Source organism: Callorhinchus milii, unplaced genomic scaffold (genome assembly GCF_018977255.1).
Source record: "Callorhinchus milii isolate IMCB2004 unplaced genomic scaffold, IMCB_Cmil_1.0 Scaffold4, whole genome shotgun sequence".
Lineage (NCBI taxonomy): Eukaryota > Metazoa > Chordata > Chondrichthyes > Chimaeriformes > Callorhinchidae > Callorhinchus > Callorhinchus milii.
The window spans coordinates 73626737-73644892 of record NW_024704745.1 but is presented as its reverse complement, the minus strand read 5'-3'; the positions used below and the strand labels follow the sequence as shown (position 1 = coordinate 73644892).

Genomic DNA, 18156 nt, shown 5'->3' with positions numbered 1-18156 from the left:
TTTGGAAAATGTATCATTGTATGTTTTAAAAAATGATGGCAGATTGGTTTTATAAAGAGTGATGTGTTAGACCATGCAATTCAATAAAATGTTCTTTAAGGCACATCTGTGGCTAAAAGCTCACTGTGTTTATTTGCAAAACATCACAAGTCAGTAAAAACATAACATGACACACGGAGGAAATGCGTTCACCTGCACATATTTGAAGTTGCTAAGCTAATTATTGTTGGCAAACTTTTAACCTAAAACAGGGACTCTTCGTGTCCATTTGAATTAAAATATACATGGGATGTAAATCAGGGAATAAATAATGTTTAACATGAAATTCATTTTTGCCTAAAATTGAAAATTATCAATGATATTTATGATCACTTGTAAAATCATGGACTGTTCTGTTTATGATGTTCTGGTAGTTAATTCCAATGTACAAGAGTGGGGCTCAACCCAAATCCTTAACACCTTACTAACATTGTTCCGCAATGAAATCAGACTTGCTTCAAAACGTCCTTGAGGTGAGATGAGCTGTCTACTCCTTTTCTCTCACCATTTAAAAAAAATAGGTTCAATAGGCTGCATAATTGAGCACAATGTATATGATTTGTAGAAGGACTAAATAATGGGTTGAACAGTTTTCCTTGTTCCACGGTAGCCTATATTTTTAATTCAACGGCACCTCTGAAATATAAACTTTGTTGCGGTTGCTATTTAATGCAACCTTGCACTAGATTGCATTACTCACTTGGAGCCTCCAGTGACAACGTCCAGTACTACACCAGTGCGCACTTGTCTAATTTGCGAGATTCAGAAAAGGATTTGTACGCAGTAAATCCTAGATGTATCTTAGTGAATGCTCTGGAACTCTGGCTGCCAACTCAGAGCAAGCAAGTCTAAAGTTACAGAACTTAGTTCCAGAGGATCACCCTGAAACCCAACTGAGATTTACTATTTACTAATCTGGTTAATTTATATCCAACAGAGAAATTGTTCCCCTGCGTAGATGTGTATAATATGATTTTTTATAATAATAATGATAATAATCTTTGCATTTGATATAGCGCTTTTCACGTCTTCTAGACGTCTCAAAGCGCTTCACAGAATATGCTGTGAAGTGAATTGACTGTATATTTGTGGGCGATATGTGGCAGCCAATTGCGCACAGCAGTGTCCCACAAATAGTCATGGATTGAAAATGACCAATTTATTATTGTTTTGTTTTTTGGAGGGATTATTATCAGGCGTGTGGAGTAAGGAAACTTTTTTTAGATAGTAGTTTACAAGTCTAAGCAAGACAAATTATGGTTATGACTTCTGAAGACACATATTGAAGCTCAGAGGAAACAAAATAGAATAAGATCCAACAACTCGCATTTAAATAGCACCCTTCACATGGATAGCGTCTCAGTGCACTGTGTGGTTTAAGGTCGAGAGGTGACCGAAAGCACTGTCGAAGAGGAAAATCTTCAGGTGTGATTTAAAGATGAGCACAGAGGAGACAAAATGAAGGGATTAGGGCCAAGAGTTCCAGAGATCTGGTGTACAAATCAAATATACAATTTTTTAAAAAAGTATGAAATAAAAAATTAGCTCATTCAGAACCAAGTAGAATAATCCATAAGAACTAAAATACTATATGTTTTATCATCCATTTTCGGCAAACCACAAGCAGTGATTTTAAAATTCAATTCATTTCAATTTCATGGAACAATAGAAATTACAGCATAGCAGGAGGTCAATCAGACCATCAAGTAAAAAATGATGCAACCTCATCTACAGAAGATAATCACAATTCACCTCTCTAGTAGAATAGAATCGTAGGATTTTACGGCTAGTTCCTTGAGTTTCTTGTTTACTCCCGCTCGCCTGTCCTTTCCCCATAATTTTTAATATATTTTGGTTATTTTTTTACACCCCTTTTAAAGCCTATAAGTTACCACAAGGAGCTAAAGCACAAGTCCACTTATAACATCAGTGTCCTGTGGACCTGAAGTTACAATAAGTGCAATACACCAAGGTGCATAAAGATGTCTAGTCTGCCACCATAACTGGGAACATCCTCATGAGATTATTGTGATAAAAATTGTCACAGGTGTTCTAGTCTCTCCTTGTGATTAAAGCCTCTCATTCATTGTATTCCAGTGGATCTCCTCCGTATTCCTTGCACAGCCTTGGTAGCCTTCCCAAAGTAAGGTGCCTTTTTAGATTTTACTTCAAATGTTTATCAAATTACATGTTATTGTTGTCATCTTAATAGCTGCTGCAGCAATGGATTCCATGTTCTGATGACCCTTCTTGGTTTGTCATGAATGGGTCTAACGTCTTTACAAGTCTGACTAATAAATTAGTTGGGGAAGGATAATATTGTCCAAGGCAGTTATTGATGTGTGCAGCATATGCCTAAATCAAATCAAACTTGTGTTGGATTGAAAAGATATAAACTCAATAATTTTTATTGTTTATTTACATTTTATTGTTTTCAAACACAGCAATCCTGGAATTTACTAAGTATATTTATCGTATTAGCCTTAATCAGTTCGAATTTGAATCTTCTAATAATATCTGTTGATTTTACAGTTTGTGTATTTAATATTTCGTATCACACAACCATCTCAAAGTGCTTGCAATTAGGCAATAACTTACACTTCCCACGTAGTGGAGTCCTGTAGCTCAGTGGTTAGAGCACTCGCTTTGCAAGCGAGAGACCTGAGTTCAATTCCAGGCAGAGGGCGAAACCTTGGGCAAGTTTCCTTACTCCACACAGAGCCTAATAATAATCCCTCCAAAACCAAAAACAATAATAAATTGGTCATTTTCAATCCACGACTGTTTGTGGGACATTGCTGTGCGCAATTGGCTGCCGCGTTCGCCCACAAATATACAGTCAATTCACTTTACAGTGTGTTCTGTGAAGCGCTTTGGGACGTCCTCCCGACGTGAAAAGCGCTATATCAAATGCAAGGATTATTATTATTATTATTATTACTGCATTTCACATTGGGAGAATATCTCAAATCACTTTACAAAGGTAGTGGGGGAGAGGGTTAGGTGGCTGAAAATACCGTCAATGAAGCAGAACTTGAAAGCGGGTGTAAAATGTCTGAAAGCTCAATCTTTGAAGGTGATGCAAGGTGGATGGGGGCATCAAACAGCCGTGAGATGACAAGGTGGAGGGACGGTAAGTAGTGTCACAGGAGTTTGCAGAGATAAAGTGGTGCTAGACTCAGGGGGTATTTGAAGATAGGACAAGGTTCTTAAAGTTGGTCCACTAAGGGAAAGGGGAGCCAGTGGAACTGGGTAAAGAAATACTTCCTGCTGTCTGTCCCGATATTGGCCTTTGCAGTTCTAAACCTGTGTCCTCTGTTCTCCTGTCTCAGTACCTCTGAAAGTATTGTTCTGCGTTTACTTTTAAAATTTTATATAGCCGTATAAGCCCCCTTTGAGACTTTTCAAGACTGAATAGCCATAGCTGTTTAATCATTGTTTATAGCTCATTCTTCTAAACTGAGGATCATCCTCTGCTCACTGCAAAGCCTTATGTCACAATAACACAAGCTATATACTGTGATCTAGGTGTGGCCTGACCAGAGAGCTATAAGCATCAGTGTGACTGCTGTCTCACACTCCTTTGACATGGTGAGCAATATAAAACATAAGAAATGCTAGACGAAAAATGACTAAAGTCCATCTAGTTCACCTTCTACCTTCCTGGTGGTCCCATGCACATATGTCCCGAACTACCTATTTGCTATATCCCATAATGTTATTTCCTAAAAGAAAACAATCTAATCTATGTTTGAAAGAATCAACACTTCTTGCTTCAATCGTTTCCCTAGGGTCCACAGGTTCACTATTCACTGAAATAGTGTTTGCGTAGATTTGTTCTGAATTTAACCCCCTTCAATCACAGGCCGTGTCCTCTGGTTTTACTATTCTGGGCAAGTTGAAACAGCCTGTCATGGTCTATTCGCCCACAAATATACAGTCAATTCACTTTACAGTGTGTACTGTGAAGCGCTTTGGGATGTCCTCCTGACATGAAAAATGCTATATCAAATGCAAGGATTATTATTATTATATTGTCAAAACACAAAATACTGCAGATGCTGGAAATCTTGGAAACAAAAAACAAAGAGAGCTGGGAACACTCAGCAGGCATTTATGGAGAAAGGAAAGTGAGTCAACATTTCGGGTCCACGACCCTTCCGTCAGAATGGGTCTGAGCTACAGGACTCCACACACAGTTCTTGCCCCTTTAGAATCATGTTGCCTCTCAATCTTCCCTATTCCAGTGTGAACATGACCAATTTACTTAGTCGCTCCTCATAGTCCTTCCATTCCCTCCCTCAATCATTTTGGTTGCCCTCCTCCATATCTTCTCAATTTCTCCAATGTCCTTTTGGTACTGCAGCAACCAGAACTATCTAAGTATGGTCTCACCAACGATTTATACAGTGGCAGGATTACCTAATTATTTTGGCTTGCTATTGATCGTTTGATACATCCTGACATCTGGTTTGCTTTATTCACTGCCACAGAGCATTGTTGGGAGAGCTTAAATTTATTGTCAATCGGGACCCCCAGGTCCTTTCATTTTCCATACACATTACTTTCCTTCTGTTCAAATAATAATAATCCTTGCATTTGATCCAGCGCCTTATCATGTCTTCTAGACGTCTCAAAGCGTTTCACAGAATATACTGTAAAGTGAATTGACTGTGTATTTGTGGGTAAAACGCAGTAGCCAATTGCGCACAGCAATGTCCCACAAACAGTTGTGGATTGAGTGACCAAATTATTATTGCTTTTTTTCTTGAGGGATGTCAGGACTTGACCTAATAGGTGAGGCTGCAGCTTTGGGGAAAAGCTGCATTTTGAAGGTTGTGCAAACGAGATGTTAGACTCTACCTTACTAAGCCAGTCCAGAACCTTGGCATCTTGTTTGATCCTCAACTATCTTTTCTACGCCACATCTGTGCCATGACCCACTCTGCCTTCCCCCATCTTTGCAACCTGTGGAAGTTGCTGCCTTCGACACCATTGACCACTCTATCCTCATCCACCACCTCTCCTCTCACCTCAACCTTCATGGCTCTGTCCTTGACTGGTTCAGATTGAACCTCTCACACCACCTCTACTTCATATCCACAAACGGTTTCTCCTCCAGCCACCGAACCGTCTCGTGCAATGTTCTTCAGGGCTCTGTTCTTCTTCCCCTCCTCTTCAATACCTATATGCTCCCTCTTGGTGACATCATCCGCAGACATGAGGTCAACTTCCACCTGTATGCTAACGACACCGAACTGTACCTCTCTGCCTCCACCCTTGACTCCAGGACCACTGCTGTGCTGACAGAATGACTGTCAGACATCAAGTCCTGGATGAGAGATAACGTTCTACAGTTGAATGTCAACAAGACCGAGGCTTTCCTGATTGGCTCCTGTCAGCGCCTCCGACGTGGACAGCATCACCATCCATGGTTACACACTCCACCTTGCTAAGCCAGTCTGGAACCTTGGCATCTTGTTTGACCCTCAACTATCCTTTCTACCCCACATTCTGAGCCATGACCCGTTCTGTCTTCCCCCATCTCCGCAACATCACCTGGCTCCGCCACTGTCTCACACCGCAGGCCACCGAAACTCTCATACACCCTTTCATTACATCGAGGCTTGACTATGCAAATTCCTTACTTATCGGCCTCCCCAACTCCTCCCTCCATAGGCTGCAGATCATCCAGAACTCTGCAGCCCGTGTCCTCTCCCGCATCAGGTTCCGGTGACCCTATCACCCCCATCCTCGCCCGACTCCACTGGCTTCCCATCACACAGGGGATAAAGTTCAAGATCCTGGTCCTCTCCATGGTCCATGGTCTTGCTCCCCCTAATTCTGCGATCTCCTAACCCTCTACCATCCTGTTTGCTCCCTCCGCTCAGCGGGCTCTGGCCTGCTTCACGTCCCTTGCCTCGCTTGCCTCACTATTGGCGGGCGGGGCTTCTGCCACTCTGCCCCCAACCTCTAGAACTCCATCCCACAATTCCTCTGTCTCGCCCCCTCCCTTGCCTCCTTCAAGACCCATCTCAAGACCCCCCCTCTTCGACCGTGCTTTTGATCACCCTCCTTCCCTTCCACCCTCCCCGATCCCGACCCCGACCCCCAGCTCGAGGCCGAAACTCTGACTGTCCAGGGTCTTGGGATGTCCTCCTGACGTGAAAGGCGCTATACAAATCTAATTTTGTTGTTGCTGTTGTTGTCGACTGTATCCCATCAAGAGGAAATTGGTCAAACTGCCATTAAGATCCCATGATGTTATTTGAAATGAGAAATTAAGTTTTGCTAACAATCCTCCAGATAAACTGATCATCGTAGCTGTTTGTGGGAGCTTTGCTGCACAAAGTCACTGCTGTGTTTGCCTACAAAATTATGTACAGCATTTGATAGTAATTTCTTGTGAAGTGCTTTGAGACCTTTTGACACAGAAAACTCCTGATAACTTGACCCTGGTTTAACTTGTCACAACCCACTTAAGTCATCACACTGTCAATATCCCGGCCGCATTTATTTATGTATTCATACATATGCCTAAATCGCCTCACTGGATAACTTGTCACTGAGCCCCTTTGGAGAAACGAGTTACCAGGAGTTTACTGTAATAGGTAACTATAAAATGCAAGTCCTTTCTTTTGATCTCCTTCTCTCTTATCTCTCAGATTAAATCTGCACCTCTGACCTTCTGGAACAGGGAATTCAACTTTGCAGTCAGTCTGTGTCTCTTCTCTCACTTTCTCTCTCTATCAGGTTAAAGGCAATAACTGGTGTACGTGGATACTTGAGTTTGCTGACATACGACAAGGTAACAGTCACTATCAGTGAGCACAACATGGCGAATGTTTTGAAGGGAAAAATCTGAACGTAGTCATTGTCATGGAAATAACCACCAGGATAGAGAATAACAGCGGGAAAGTGAAAGAGGGGTTCGCCCCCAGCAAGCCTCAGCAACGCTCCAGTCAGAATGCCAGTCACAAAACCAAAGCGAGTCACGCATGGGACGTACAGAACGCAGACAAGCTGAGGAAAGAGAACCACATAGACAATGTCGGAACTTAGGGCATAAAGGCCGTAGATGGTGCTGGTGCACAGAGAGAGAATGGTGGAAAGGGTTGCAACCACCACCACTGCGGCTCTCATCACGTACAGGATTTCCTTCTCCGAAGCCTAAAAGTAAAGATGGAACTCCATGAACACATGCACAAAGAAATCTAATCAAAATAGATTGTTTCCATTTGTTGGTGAGTCCAATATGAGCGAAACCTTAGGCAAGTTTCCTTACTCCACAAGCCTCTGTTTGCCCAGCAGTAAGTAGGAACCCAATTGTTAGTCGATTGGACGATCGTTTTCCAGGGTAATAATCCCTCCGTAAAAAAATAAACATTTTGGTCACTCAATCCACCACTGTTTGTGGGACGCTGCTGTGTGCAATTGGCTGCCACGTTCCACCCACGAAATAGACAGTCATTCCACTTTCCAATATATTCTGTGAAGCACTTTGAGACACCTCGAAGATGTGATAAGGCGCTATATCAAATGCAAGCATTATTTTATTGTTACAAGGAACCTCACTAACAATTTTAACCATAAGATAGCCAGCAGCAGATCTAAAGGGGAATTTAGGAGGAACATCGTTATGCAGAGAGTGGTGAGAAATGTGGAAAATCTGTGATTATAGCAAAAAGCATCACATCATCAAGACATCTCAAAGCGCTTCACAAAATTTTACTGTGAAGTGTAGTGACTTTGTAGTTGTAGGTAAACTCAGCAGCCAATTTGCACACAGCAAATGAAATGAATGACAAACAGCCTTGAAGTGAATGACCAATTTCATTTGGGGGATTTTTGATAAGGAGAGTTTATCAGATTCTTTCCAGGGTATCCAGTAAATAAATAATAATAAATAATCCTTGCATTTGATATCGAACCTTATCACATCATTAAGATGTCTCAAAGCATTTCACAGAGTATAGTGTAAAGTGGATTGACACTATATTTTGTGGGTGAAACGCAACATCCAGTTGCACACAGCAACGTTGTACACACTGCTTTGGAGTGAGTAATCTATTTTATTTGGGGGATTGTTGGCCAAGACACCAGAAAAAACTCCCATCTCTTTTGAACAACAACAACAAAATTACATTTGTAAAGTGCCTTTCACATCAGGAGGATGTCCCAAGGCGCTGGATAGACAGAGTTACGGATCCGAGCTGGGGGTCGGGGTTGGGGGCCAGTGGGGAAGCAGGGAGATCGAAAGCACGGTTGAAGAGGAGGGTCTTGAGGTGGGTCTTGAAGGTGGCGAGGGAGGGGACGAAGTGGAGGGACTGTGGGATGGAGTTCCAGAGGGTGGGGGCAGAGTGGCGGAAGGCTCGCCCACCAATAGTGGGGCGAGCAAGGCAGGGGACATGAAGCAGGCCGGAGCCCGCTGAGCGGAGGGAGCGAACAGGATGGTAGGGGTTTAGGAGGTCATAGAGATAGGGGGGAGCAAGACCATGGAGGGCTTTGAAGTTGAGGACCAGGATCTTGAACTGTATCCTCTATGTTATTGGAAGCCAGTGGAGTTGGGCAAGGGTGGGGGTGATAGGGTCACGGAGCCTAGTGGGGGAGAGGACACGGGCTGCAGAGTTCAGGATGATCTGCAGAGGTGGGAGAAGGCAGAGTAGATCATGGCGCAGATGTGGGTTAGAAAGAATAGTTGAGGGTCAAACAAGACCCCAAGGTTCTGGACTGGCTTAGCAAGGTGGAGTGTGCAACCATGGATGGTGATGCAGTCAGCGCCTGATGTGAGGAGGCGCTGACGGGAGCCAAACTTTTCAAATAGTGCCATGGGATCTTGAACATCCACCTGAACAGGCAGACGGGACCTTGGTTTAACATTTCATCCGAAGGATGGGACGTGAAGGAATGAGTATATAGTTTGGGAGCGAATGTTTCAGTGTGTCCCTTGCAATGTCTGACTTTCTTTTAAGTGCTCTTTGTTTCACTGCGTCCATAACCGTGGCGTTTGCTGATAGAAACACATCTTAATTACCTTTGCCCTGAAGATTTTTCGATAGATATTATGGGTGAACATGGAACTCGAGGAAAGGAGCGAAGAGTCAGTGGAGGACATGACTGAAGCTGCAATTGCACCGATTCCAAATACAGAAATGTAGGGCGGACACAAATACTGCAGCACAATAGGGAGGATCATGGCAGCTTCGTTCCTCTCAAAAGGCGACGGCAAACCAAAAGAGGTCTGATTCCAGTCTGGAAAGGGAGCATTTGAAACAGGTTTATAAACAGTTTCTAACAAACACCACGAAAAACTCGCACTGGTACCAATTGCTTTGTGATATCTTGTGTCATGATTCTTCAATCTGAAGACTATATTCGGAAAATAGGGATTGCATATTGGTAACAGGTATAACATCAAGCTAACCCACGGGAACTCCATACTGACGGGATGTGCTTCCTGAGCAGAGATCTCACTGGCCTATGGGAATCTGAAGGACCCCATATTAAGGAATGCAGCCAACTCAACAACAACAACTTGCATTTATATAGCACCCTCCATGCCGGGCGGTGTCTCTGAGTGCTTAATTCAGCACCAAAGCTTGGGATGGATAAGCTTTAAATTAACAAACAGACATGACTAGTGAAATATTAATTCTGTCAGTACTGTATAAATGATGCATTCCAAATAAACCTGTCATAATTCATAGCTGCTTTGGGTCCATAAACATATGTGCTGTCCTGGAAGGGCAGTGAAGTAAACCAAGAAAGCTACCAAAAATAAACCACAGAACATGTATTATACGTTTTACATTCAAACTCACATAGACTTTTAGCAGATCAAGGACACTTGACTGTCCAACTGCACTTCTACCGAAGATCAAATAATCCATTCATGTCTATATAAAAAAAATCTTTGTGTTTGATAATAGCACCTTTCATGTCAGGACAATCTCTCAAAGTGCTTTATCTGCTGGGCACAATTGGCTGCCACGTTTTGCCCACAAAATATACAGTCAATTCACTTTACAGTATATTCTGTGAAGCGCTTTGAGACATCTCAATGAAGTGATAATAATAATAATAATCCTTGCATTTGATATAGTGCCTTATCACGTCTTCGAGACATCTCAAAGCCCTTCACAGAATATACTATAAAGTGAATTGACTGTGTATTTTGTGGGTGAAATGCAGCAGCCAATTTTGCACAGATCAAATGCAAGAAGTATTATTATTATTGTACTGTAATGTGTAGATACAGAGGGTTAATTTGTAGGCAAATGCAGCAACCAATTTGTACACAGCAAAATCCCCCAAATCCCATAAACAGACAATTTCTTCTCTTTTCAGTAAGTGCCAGGGGATCTTTAATGTGCTCTTAAATAGGTAGGTGGGACCGCAGTTTAACATTTTATTCAATGGGCAACACCTCAATAATGCAGCACATCCCAGCACTGCACTGGAGTGTCAACCTAGACTATGTGAGTTCAAAGTCCCGAAGTGGAGCTTGAACACACACTCTTCTGACTCAGGGAAGAGAGCGCTACTACTGCGCCAGGCAGACACAACCCTAACACCTTGTCACCTTTTTGATATTGGGACAGATTACTGTAGACGTCACTCCATTTGCTGTAGACAAGGGTTGTAGACTCGAGTTCACGTTTGAATTACAAGTTAGCGGAGTACTGTACCTGTAGAGGCTGCAATTGATCCAATCAAGACGGAAGGGATGCCCATTATGCAACTTCCAAATGCTCCCACTATCGATAATATTTGAGCATCTTTCGCTGAGGAAGACGCCAGCACTCTTTGAAAATAAACCTGCCAAGGTATCCCTCCCAGTACCTGCCGAGAGAAACAAATCCCAGTTCATCTGTGGAATTATTGCAGTTACAACAACAACAACCTGCACTTATATAGCACTCACCATGCAGGGTAAAGTCTCAGAGCGCTTAACAGTGGCGGAGCCCGACTGCGAGCTGGGGGTGGGGGAGGGAGGTGGCCATAAGCAGAGTCGAAAAGGACGGTTTTCAGGCGGGATTTGAAAGAGGGGAGAGAATGGACAAGGTGGAGGGATTGAGAGAGAGTGTTCCAGAGTTTTGGGATGAAGTGGCTGAAAGCGCGACCTCCTATGGTGGGGCGGAGTGTGCGAGTGATGAGCAGGAGCCTGATGCCAGTTGAGCGGAGGCACTGGTGGTGGATTGGAGAGTGAAGAGTTCGGAGAGGTAGGGAGGTGCCAGGGAATGAATGGATTTGAACACGAGTGTGAGGATCTTGAAATTGATCCGTTTGGTGAAGGGGAGCCAGTGGAGCCTGGGCCAGAACTGGTGAGATGTGGATATTGGGTCAGTATGCAGACGACAGAGTTTTTAATGAGCTGAATCTTGTGAATGGTGGAGCTGGGGAGACCGGCGAGGAGTGCGTTGGAACCATGGTTTAATGTCGCCCCAAGAGTAATACCAGGAGTTGAGCTAAGAGTTCAAGCTCTGCTGCGAGTTTTGTGCATGCAATAGTTTGGCATAGAACAAGCGTGTTCTCAACTGCATCAAATTGATACCCTTTAACTAAAGGTAATACAGGTCATCATGATGGCCTCTTACCATGAGCAAAAGATGATCGATCCATTGTCCAATAAACTTCTCATCAATTTTTCCAATCCAGGGTTTCTGGTAGACCTCCTTAACTGCTGTGACTCGAATACTGGTAACAGCATCATTGAGAAGTGTGAACGGCACACATAACCACTGGAAGAAAGATCAAGCATCATATTGGTATACTCACAGATTAAACAGTTACATGCAAGGTTTGTAACATACAGAACTAAAAGGGAGTTCGGGGGTGAGTATTTTTGGGGTGAAATGCGGCAGCCATTTGCGCACAGCGGTGTCCAACAAACAGTCGTGGATTTAGTGACAAAATTATTCATTTATTTTTGAAAGGATTATTACCCCGGGAAAGCGATCCACCAATCAACTAACAATCGGGTTCCTACTTAGGCTAGGTAAGCAGACGAGTAAGGAAACATGCCTAAATTTCTCCCTGCCTGGGAATCGAACCCAGGCCTTTTTGCTTGCAAGGCAAGCTCGCTGAACACTACACTATGGTACCCAGTGTGAAGGTCCTTCTTCATCCAAACCTCTGTTGTGATCTTATGAGGAGGTTGGTCTTTAACTCTTCCCAATTAAACACCAGTTACTAAAAGATTGAACTGCAGTCGAGTACTGCTTATACACACGCTGGATAAACCGTGTGTCCATCTCTTCACATCAGAACCGAGATGCAGAAGTGAAACGGTGCTGAGATGTTGGTGATTTACATTTATGTTACATCCCGTACACACGTTGTAACCAGGTTCATGATTTTAACTGAGCAGCGTGAGGTGGAGAGATTCAGTATAGGAAAGTACATGAATTAAGATACAGTTAGAGAGAGTCAGAGAGTCAGAAAGCCACAGAGTATGTCAGATTGAATCAGACAGGGAGAATAAACATTCAGCCTTTTAATCATGAAAAATGGGCACAATATTCATGTATATCTTAAGACTAGTTATTCATTGAACAGTTTGCTACTTACCAACCCAATGAAGATACATCCTAATTGGACAACATCAGTGTATGCAACAGAATAAAGTCCCCCAAGTAATGTATAGATCATTGCGACAGAGGATGAGATCACCACAGAGAGATTCTTATCCAGGCCCAGGATGACACTTGATGTTGTCCCTGAATAAACAGTAAAAAGGACATTCAGTCTCGAACCAATTCAAGAAATGTTTGGTAGGAAGGAACACTTTTAGGTGATAATCAAAAGATGGGAGTTGGGATTAAAAAATCTGCAAAAATAAAATCAACCGGTAGCACAGGCTCAATGAGCTGAATGGCCTCCGCCTGTTCCTCTTTTTCTTTTTAAAAAAGCATATAAAATGCAGGGAAAAAAGAGAGTAAAAAGGAAGCTTGATGATTGATAATAACATCTAGCGGTCTGTTCAGTTTCTGTTTTTCACAGTCTTACCTAAAGCTGCCAGTATTGCCGCAGTCCAGAATATTTCACTGATTACAGCAGGAACAAACAACAAGCTTGCTATACGGGTCCCATACCGTTGCTGGAAAGGGTCTAACATGGTAACATACTCCTGGCTTCGCATTTTCTTAGCAAAGAACAGTGCACCTGGGTGAAAGCAGAGGGAAAGGGACACCATCAAGTGTTTATATAGACTTACAAAGAAGGTACAGCATGGAAACAGGCTTCTCGGCCCAAACGGTCCAAGCCGGTGTTTATACAACTCACTCCTTACTCCATCCCATACAGTTCTGTTCCCTTTACCTTGAGTGCTATACACAGTGCTGGTCACTGCGACATAAAGTGGCTGTCGAGCCAATACGAAACCTCGGTGTCCGTTTTCAACCCCCAGCTATCTTTCAAACCCCACATTCGTGCCGTGACCCGTTACGCCTCCACCTCCACCTTTCTCCACCTCCGCAACATTGCCCGCCTCTGCCACTGCCTCTCACCACAGACTGCTGAGACACTGATCCATGCTTTCATCACATCCCGGCTTGACTACACCAACTGCCTGCTCTCTGGAATTCCCAACCTTGTTCTTGCCCGGCTTCATTGGCTCCCCATCCCTTAGATAATCGAGTACAAAACCCTCATTCTCATTTTCAAAGTCCCCCACGGTCTTGTTCTCCCCTACCTCTCCGATCTCCTAACCCCATATCAGCCTGTCCGTTCCCTCCGCTTGGCAGACACCAGCCTGCTTCAGGTCTCCCGCACTTCCCGCCCCACCTTTGGTAGATGGGGATTCAGCATCTTTGCCCTCACATTCTGGAACTCCATCCCACAATCCCTCCGCCTCACCCCCTCTCTTGCCTCCTTCAAGACCTGTCTAAAGATCTTCCTCTTCTACCATGCCTTCCTCTTGTATAATGTTAAAAACCTCTACTGGATCCCCTAAGTGTTAAGAAGAAGTTTACAACTCCAAGGGCGTTGCAGTCACTATCAAGTGGAGAATATTCGCCAGAGAGCTGAGAACCCTAGAGATGTGTTATTGGGGTTCATTGATACTCACTGATTAACATACACAACAGAGTAGTCCATGGTGCTACGGTCCATACTAATCCAGCATCTGGTCGATACACCATTTCAGCGGTGCCGTTTATATATGCACCACCAACCCAGGTTGCTGAAAATGGATGGAAAGGAAATGAGGAAAAGTCACCTCAGTACAAAACAATAATAATAACCCTTGCATTTGATACAGCACCTTATCATTTCCTAGGATTAGATGACCAGAGGTATAGATAGACCAAACGCTTCAGATGGAGCCTGACAAATGCTTCGATATATTGAATTCTGTCCTCCTATTAATGCAACCCAACATCTTATCTAATTTTTTTTAGTTCTGCAAAGCGCTAACTGTTGACGGTTTCACCAATTTACCTAAACTCATCCCAGTTCTCTTTTCTGATTATCACCCTGTTCTATTTAACACATGTTCCTGTTTGGGTACCTTACTCCCAAGTTGTTTCACATTTATCCTCATGGATCAGCCCATCTACCCAAACGATTCAGACCTTTCTGAATGTAATTGCATTCTTCTCCTTTGTTTTATCTTGAAGTGCTTCGAGGCATCCTCCCTACATTGAAAGGCCAAATGTATCATAGGAATTGCTAGACGAAAAAAGACCAAGGTCCATTTAATTTGCCTTCTACCATTCTGGTAGTCGCATGTTACAATAATGGAGATGTTGAAAGCAATTAATTCTGTATGGATTAGTCTACAACAGAATGGAAAGCTTTGAGAACCTTAGATGTAAAGTTGTCTAGTTCTTCCAATCACACTACACTTACTGTATTTCATGTCTCAAATTACTCATATACTGTATCCCATGGGATCAAATATATCAAATGTAAAGATTATTATTATCATCATCATCAACTGGCTGTCCTATTTTGGTATCATTCACAAAACTGAGAGATTTGCTCATCAAAACCGTTAAGGTCTAAGGTACTGAGTTACAATAGAAGAGAGATAGAATGCAAATCAGTAGAGGTTGTAGGAGCTTATGCCTGAGCTCATGTGGAATACTGTGTGTACCCTATCCCATGTGAAGGGCGAAGTTGTTGTGGTGCAGGTATGGCCATATGAATATTCAGATCCTTCTTGCGATCATTTGGCCTGTCCCATTTCATTAGTTCACTCGCTCTTTATCAATCCATTCGAAAGTAAGAAGATCTCACCGGTGGTTGTTAAAATGCCAAGCACAATTCCCATTTTCCGTCCTGCGATCATAGCCATTTCAGTTCTGTTGCCCTCACAGGCTCCCTCTATTTTGGAGGCTTTCTTCGCTGCGAAAATGCCAACAGCAAGGATAAGAAGATAAAATATGGCCACCGACACAACGCCTGCTATATTTACTGACATGACGTTGCTCTGTCCTTTCTCCTGTGGTATCAGAAAGAAAGTAACGTTACTGTAACAGGGTTAGAATTTCAGGAAGGAATCCATTATCTAATCTACGCATCCAATATCGCATAGATTCCTTCAACAAATTTTCCTCATCATTCATTTCGCTTTGAGAAGTACTTTGAGATGTCTCAAAGAAGTGACAAGGTGCTATATCAACAGTAGTAGTCCTGCCATTTGACGTAGTGCCTTATCACATCTTCAAGACGTCTCAAAGCGTTTCACAGAATATACTGTAAAGTGTATTAACTGTATTTTGTGGTTGAAACGCAGCAGCCAATTGTGTACAGCAATGTCCAGCAAAAAGTCATGGATTGAGTAACCAAATTATTATTTTTTTTTATATACACAGACACACTACAACAACAACAAGAATTACATTTGTAATGCGCCTTTCTCATCGGAAGAATGTCCCAAGGTGCTGAACAATCAGGGTTAGAACCCTAGTGTGGGGGTGTCAGGGTTGGGATGAGGGAGGGCAGAGGGGATAGGAGGCCAGCTGAAGGCACGGTCAAAAGGAGGGTCTTGAATCATACCTTGAAGGAGGCAAGCGAGGGAGCAAGGTGAAGGGATTGTAGGATGGAGTTCCAAAGGGCAGGGGCAGAGAGGCTGAAAGCCCGGCCACAATGATAGGGCGAGTTGGGAGAGAGACATGGAGCAGGCCAGAACCTGCTGAACGGAGGGAGCGGACAGGTTGATAGGGGGTCAGCAGGTCAGAGATGTAGGAGGGGGCAAGGCCATGGAGGGCTTTGAAAGTGAGGACGAGGATTTTGAATTCTATCTTCTGAAAGATGGGGAGCCAGTAGAGCCGGGCGAGGGTGGGGTGATGGGGTCACGGAGCCTGGTGCGGGAGAGGACATGAGCTGCAGAATTCTGGATGATCTGCAGCTTGTGGAGGGAAGAGTTGGGGAGACTGACAAGGAGGGAGGTTCTGTAGTCGAGCCTCGAGGTGACGAATGCGTGTATTAGGCTTTCAGCGGTCTGAGGGTTGAGGCAGTGGAAGAGTCGGGCGATGTTGCAGAGATGGGGGAAGATTAAGCGGGTCATGGCACCAATATGGGAGAGAAAAAACAATTGAGGGTCGAACAAGAAGTCCAGGTTCCTGACTGGCTTGGTGAGGTGGAGTGTGCATCCATGGATGCTGATGCCGCCAATGCCTGAGGTGCGGAGGCACTGGTGCGAACCAATTGGGAGGACCTCTATCTTCTCATCACACAGAGGATACAGTTCAAGATCCTGGTCCTCACGTTCAAAGCCCTCCACCCTTCCTGATCCCGATCCCCAGCTCGGGTCTGATTGATCAGTGCCTTGGGATGTTCCCTCAAAGTGAAAGGCGCTATACAAATGTATCTCCAGGTATTCATCCTCTACATGCTCCCCTTTGGTGATGTCGTCCGCAGACATGGGGTAAATTTCCCCATGTACGCGGATGACACGCAACTCTACCTCTCTGCCTCCACCCTGAACTCCAGGACCACTGGCGTCCTGACCGACTGCCTGTCCGACATCAAGTCCTGGACAAGGGCCAACTTTCTCCAACTCAATGTCAGCCCTCCTAATTGGCTCGCACCAGTACCTCCGCACCTCAGGCGCTGGCAGCATCAGCCTCCATGGCTGCACACTCAACCTCACTAAGCCAGTCAGGAACCCGGGTATCTCGTTTGACCCTGAACTGTCCTTTCTCCCCCACATCCGCGCCATGACCGGCACTGCCTACCACCACCTCCGCAACATTGCCAGACTCCGCCACTGCCTCACCTCTCAGGCTACCGAAACCCTCACCCACGCATTCGTCACATCAAAGTTTGATTACGGGAACTGCCTCCTCATTGGCCTTCCCAACGCTTCACAAGCTGCAGATCACCCAAATTCTGCAGCTCGTGTACTCTCACTCACCAGGCTCCGTGACCCCATAATTCCCACCCTCGCCTGACCCCACTGGCTCCCCATCCCCCAGAGGATCGAGTTCAAGATCCTCATCCTCACCTTTAAGTCCATCCATGGCCTTACCCCCTCCTACCTCTCTGATCTGCTGACTCCCTACCAACCTGCCCACTCACTTCATTCATCGGGCTCTGGTCTGCTCCATGTCTCCCGCCCGACCCGCCCTACCATTGGTGGCCGGGCTTTCAGCCTTCCTGCCTCCACACTCTGGAACTCCATCCCACAGTCCCTTCACCTTGCTTCCTCCCTTGCCTCCTTCAAGGCAGTCTCAAGACCCTTCTCTTCGACAGTGCCTTTGGCCTCCCTCCCACCTCTCTGCCTTCACTCACCCCTACATCCCCCCTCCCCCAGGCTCGCGCCCCAACACCTAACTGTTCAGTGCTTTGGGACAACCTCCTGACGTGAAGGGCGCTCTATAAATGTAATTTTGTTGTTGTTGTTATATTAGACATGTACATTGTATCTCCAATGAGATCTTCAATCCACTGCCAGTTATTAGACATATACAGTATATCTCTAGTGTATCTATGGTGTCAAGTATTAGACACGTACAGATATTAGACATGTATCATATACATTCAATACACTGTACACTATACTCCAATGAGACACACCGTACGTGTCTAATACCTGCCAGTGTAGTGAATGTACACTATATGCGTCTAATATTTGACAATGATTAAATGCACACAACATAACCGTTAAAA

The 18156-nt window shown here is 44.2% G+C and overlaps 1 protein-coding gene across 1 annotated transcript; it reads right to left on the bottom strand.

The window, feature by feature from the left end:
- Positions 1-6753: 6753 nt before the first annotated feature.
- LOC103177238 (high-affinity choline transporter 1-like) lies at positions 6754-15463 on the bottom strand. The gene is made up of 8 exons (XM_007891313.1): positions 15280-15463; positions 14108-14221; positions 13048-13203; positions 12610-12758; positions 11637-11780; positions 10728-10881; positions 9074-9291; positions 6754-7209 (listed from the first exon to the last, which is right to left on the bottom strand). Exons 1-8 carry the CDS (start codon positions 15461-15463, stop codon positions 6754-6756), a joined length of 1575 nt encoding a protein of 524 aa, XP_007889504.1.
- Positions 15464-18156: the final 2693 nt, after the last annotated feature.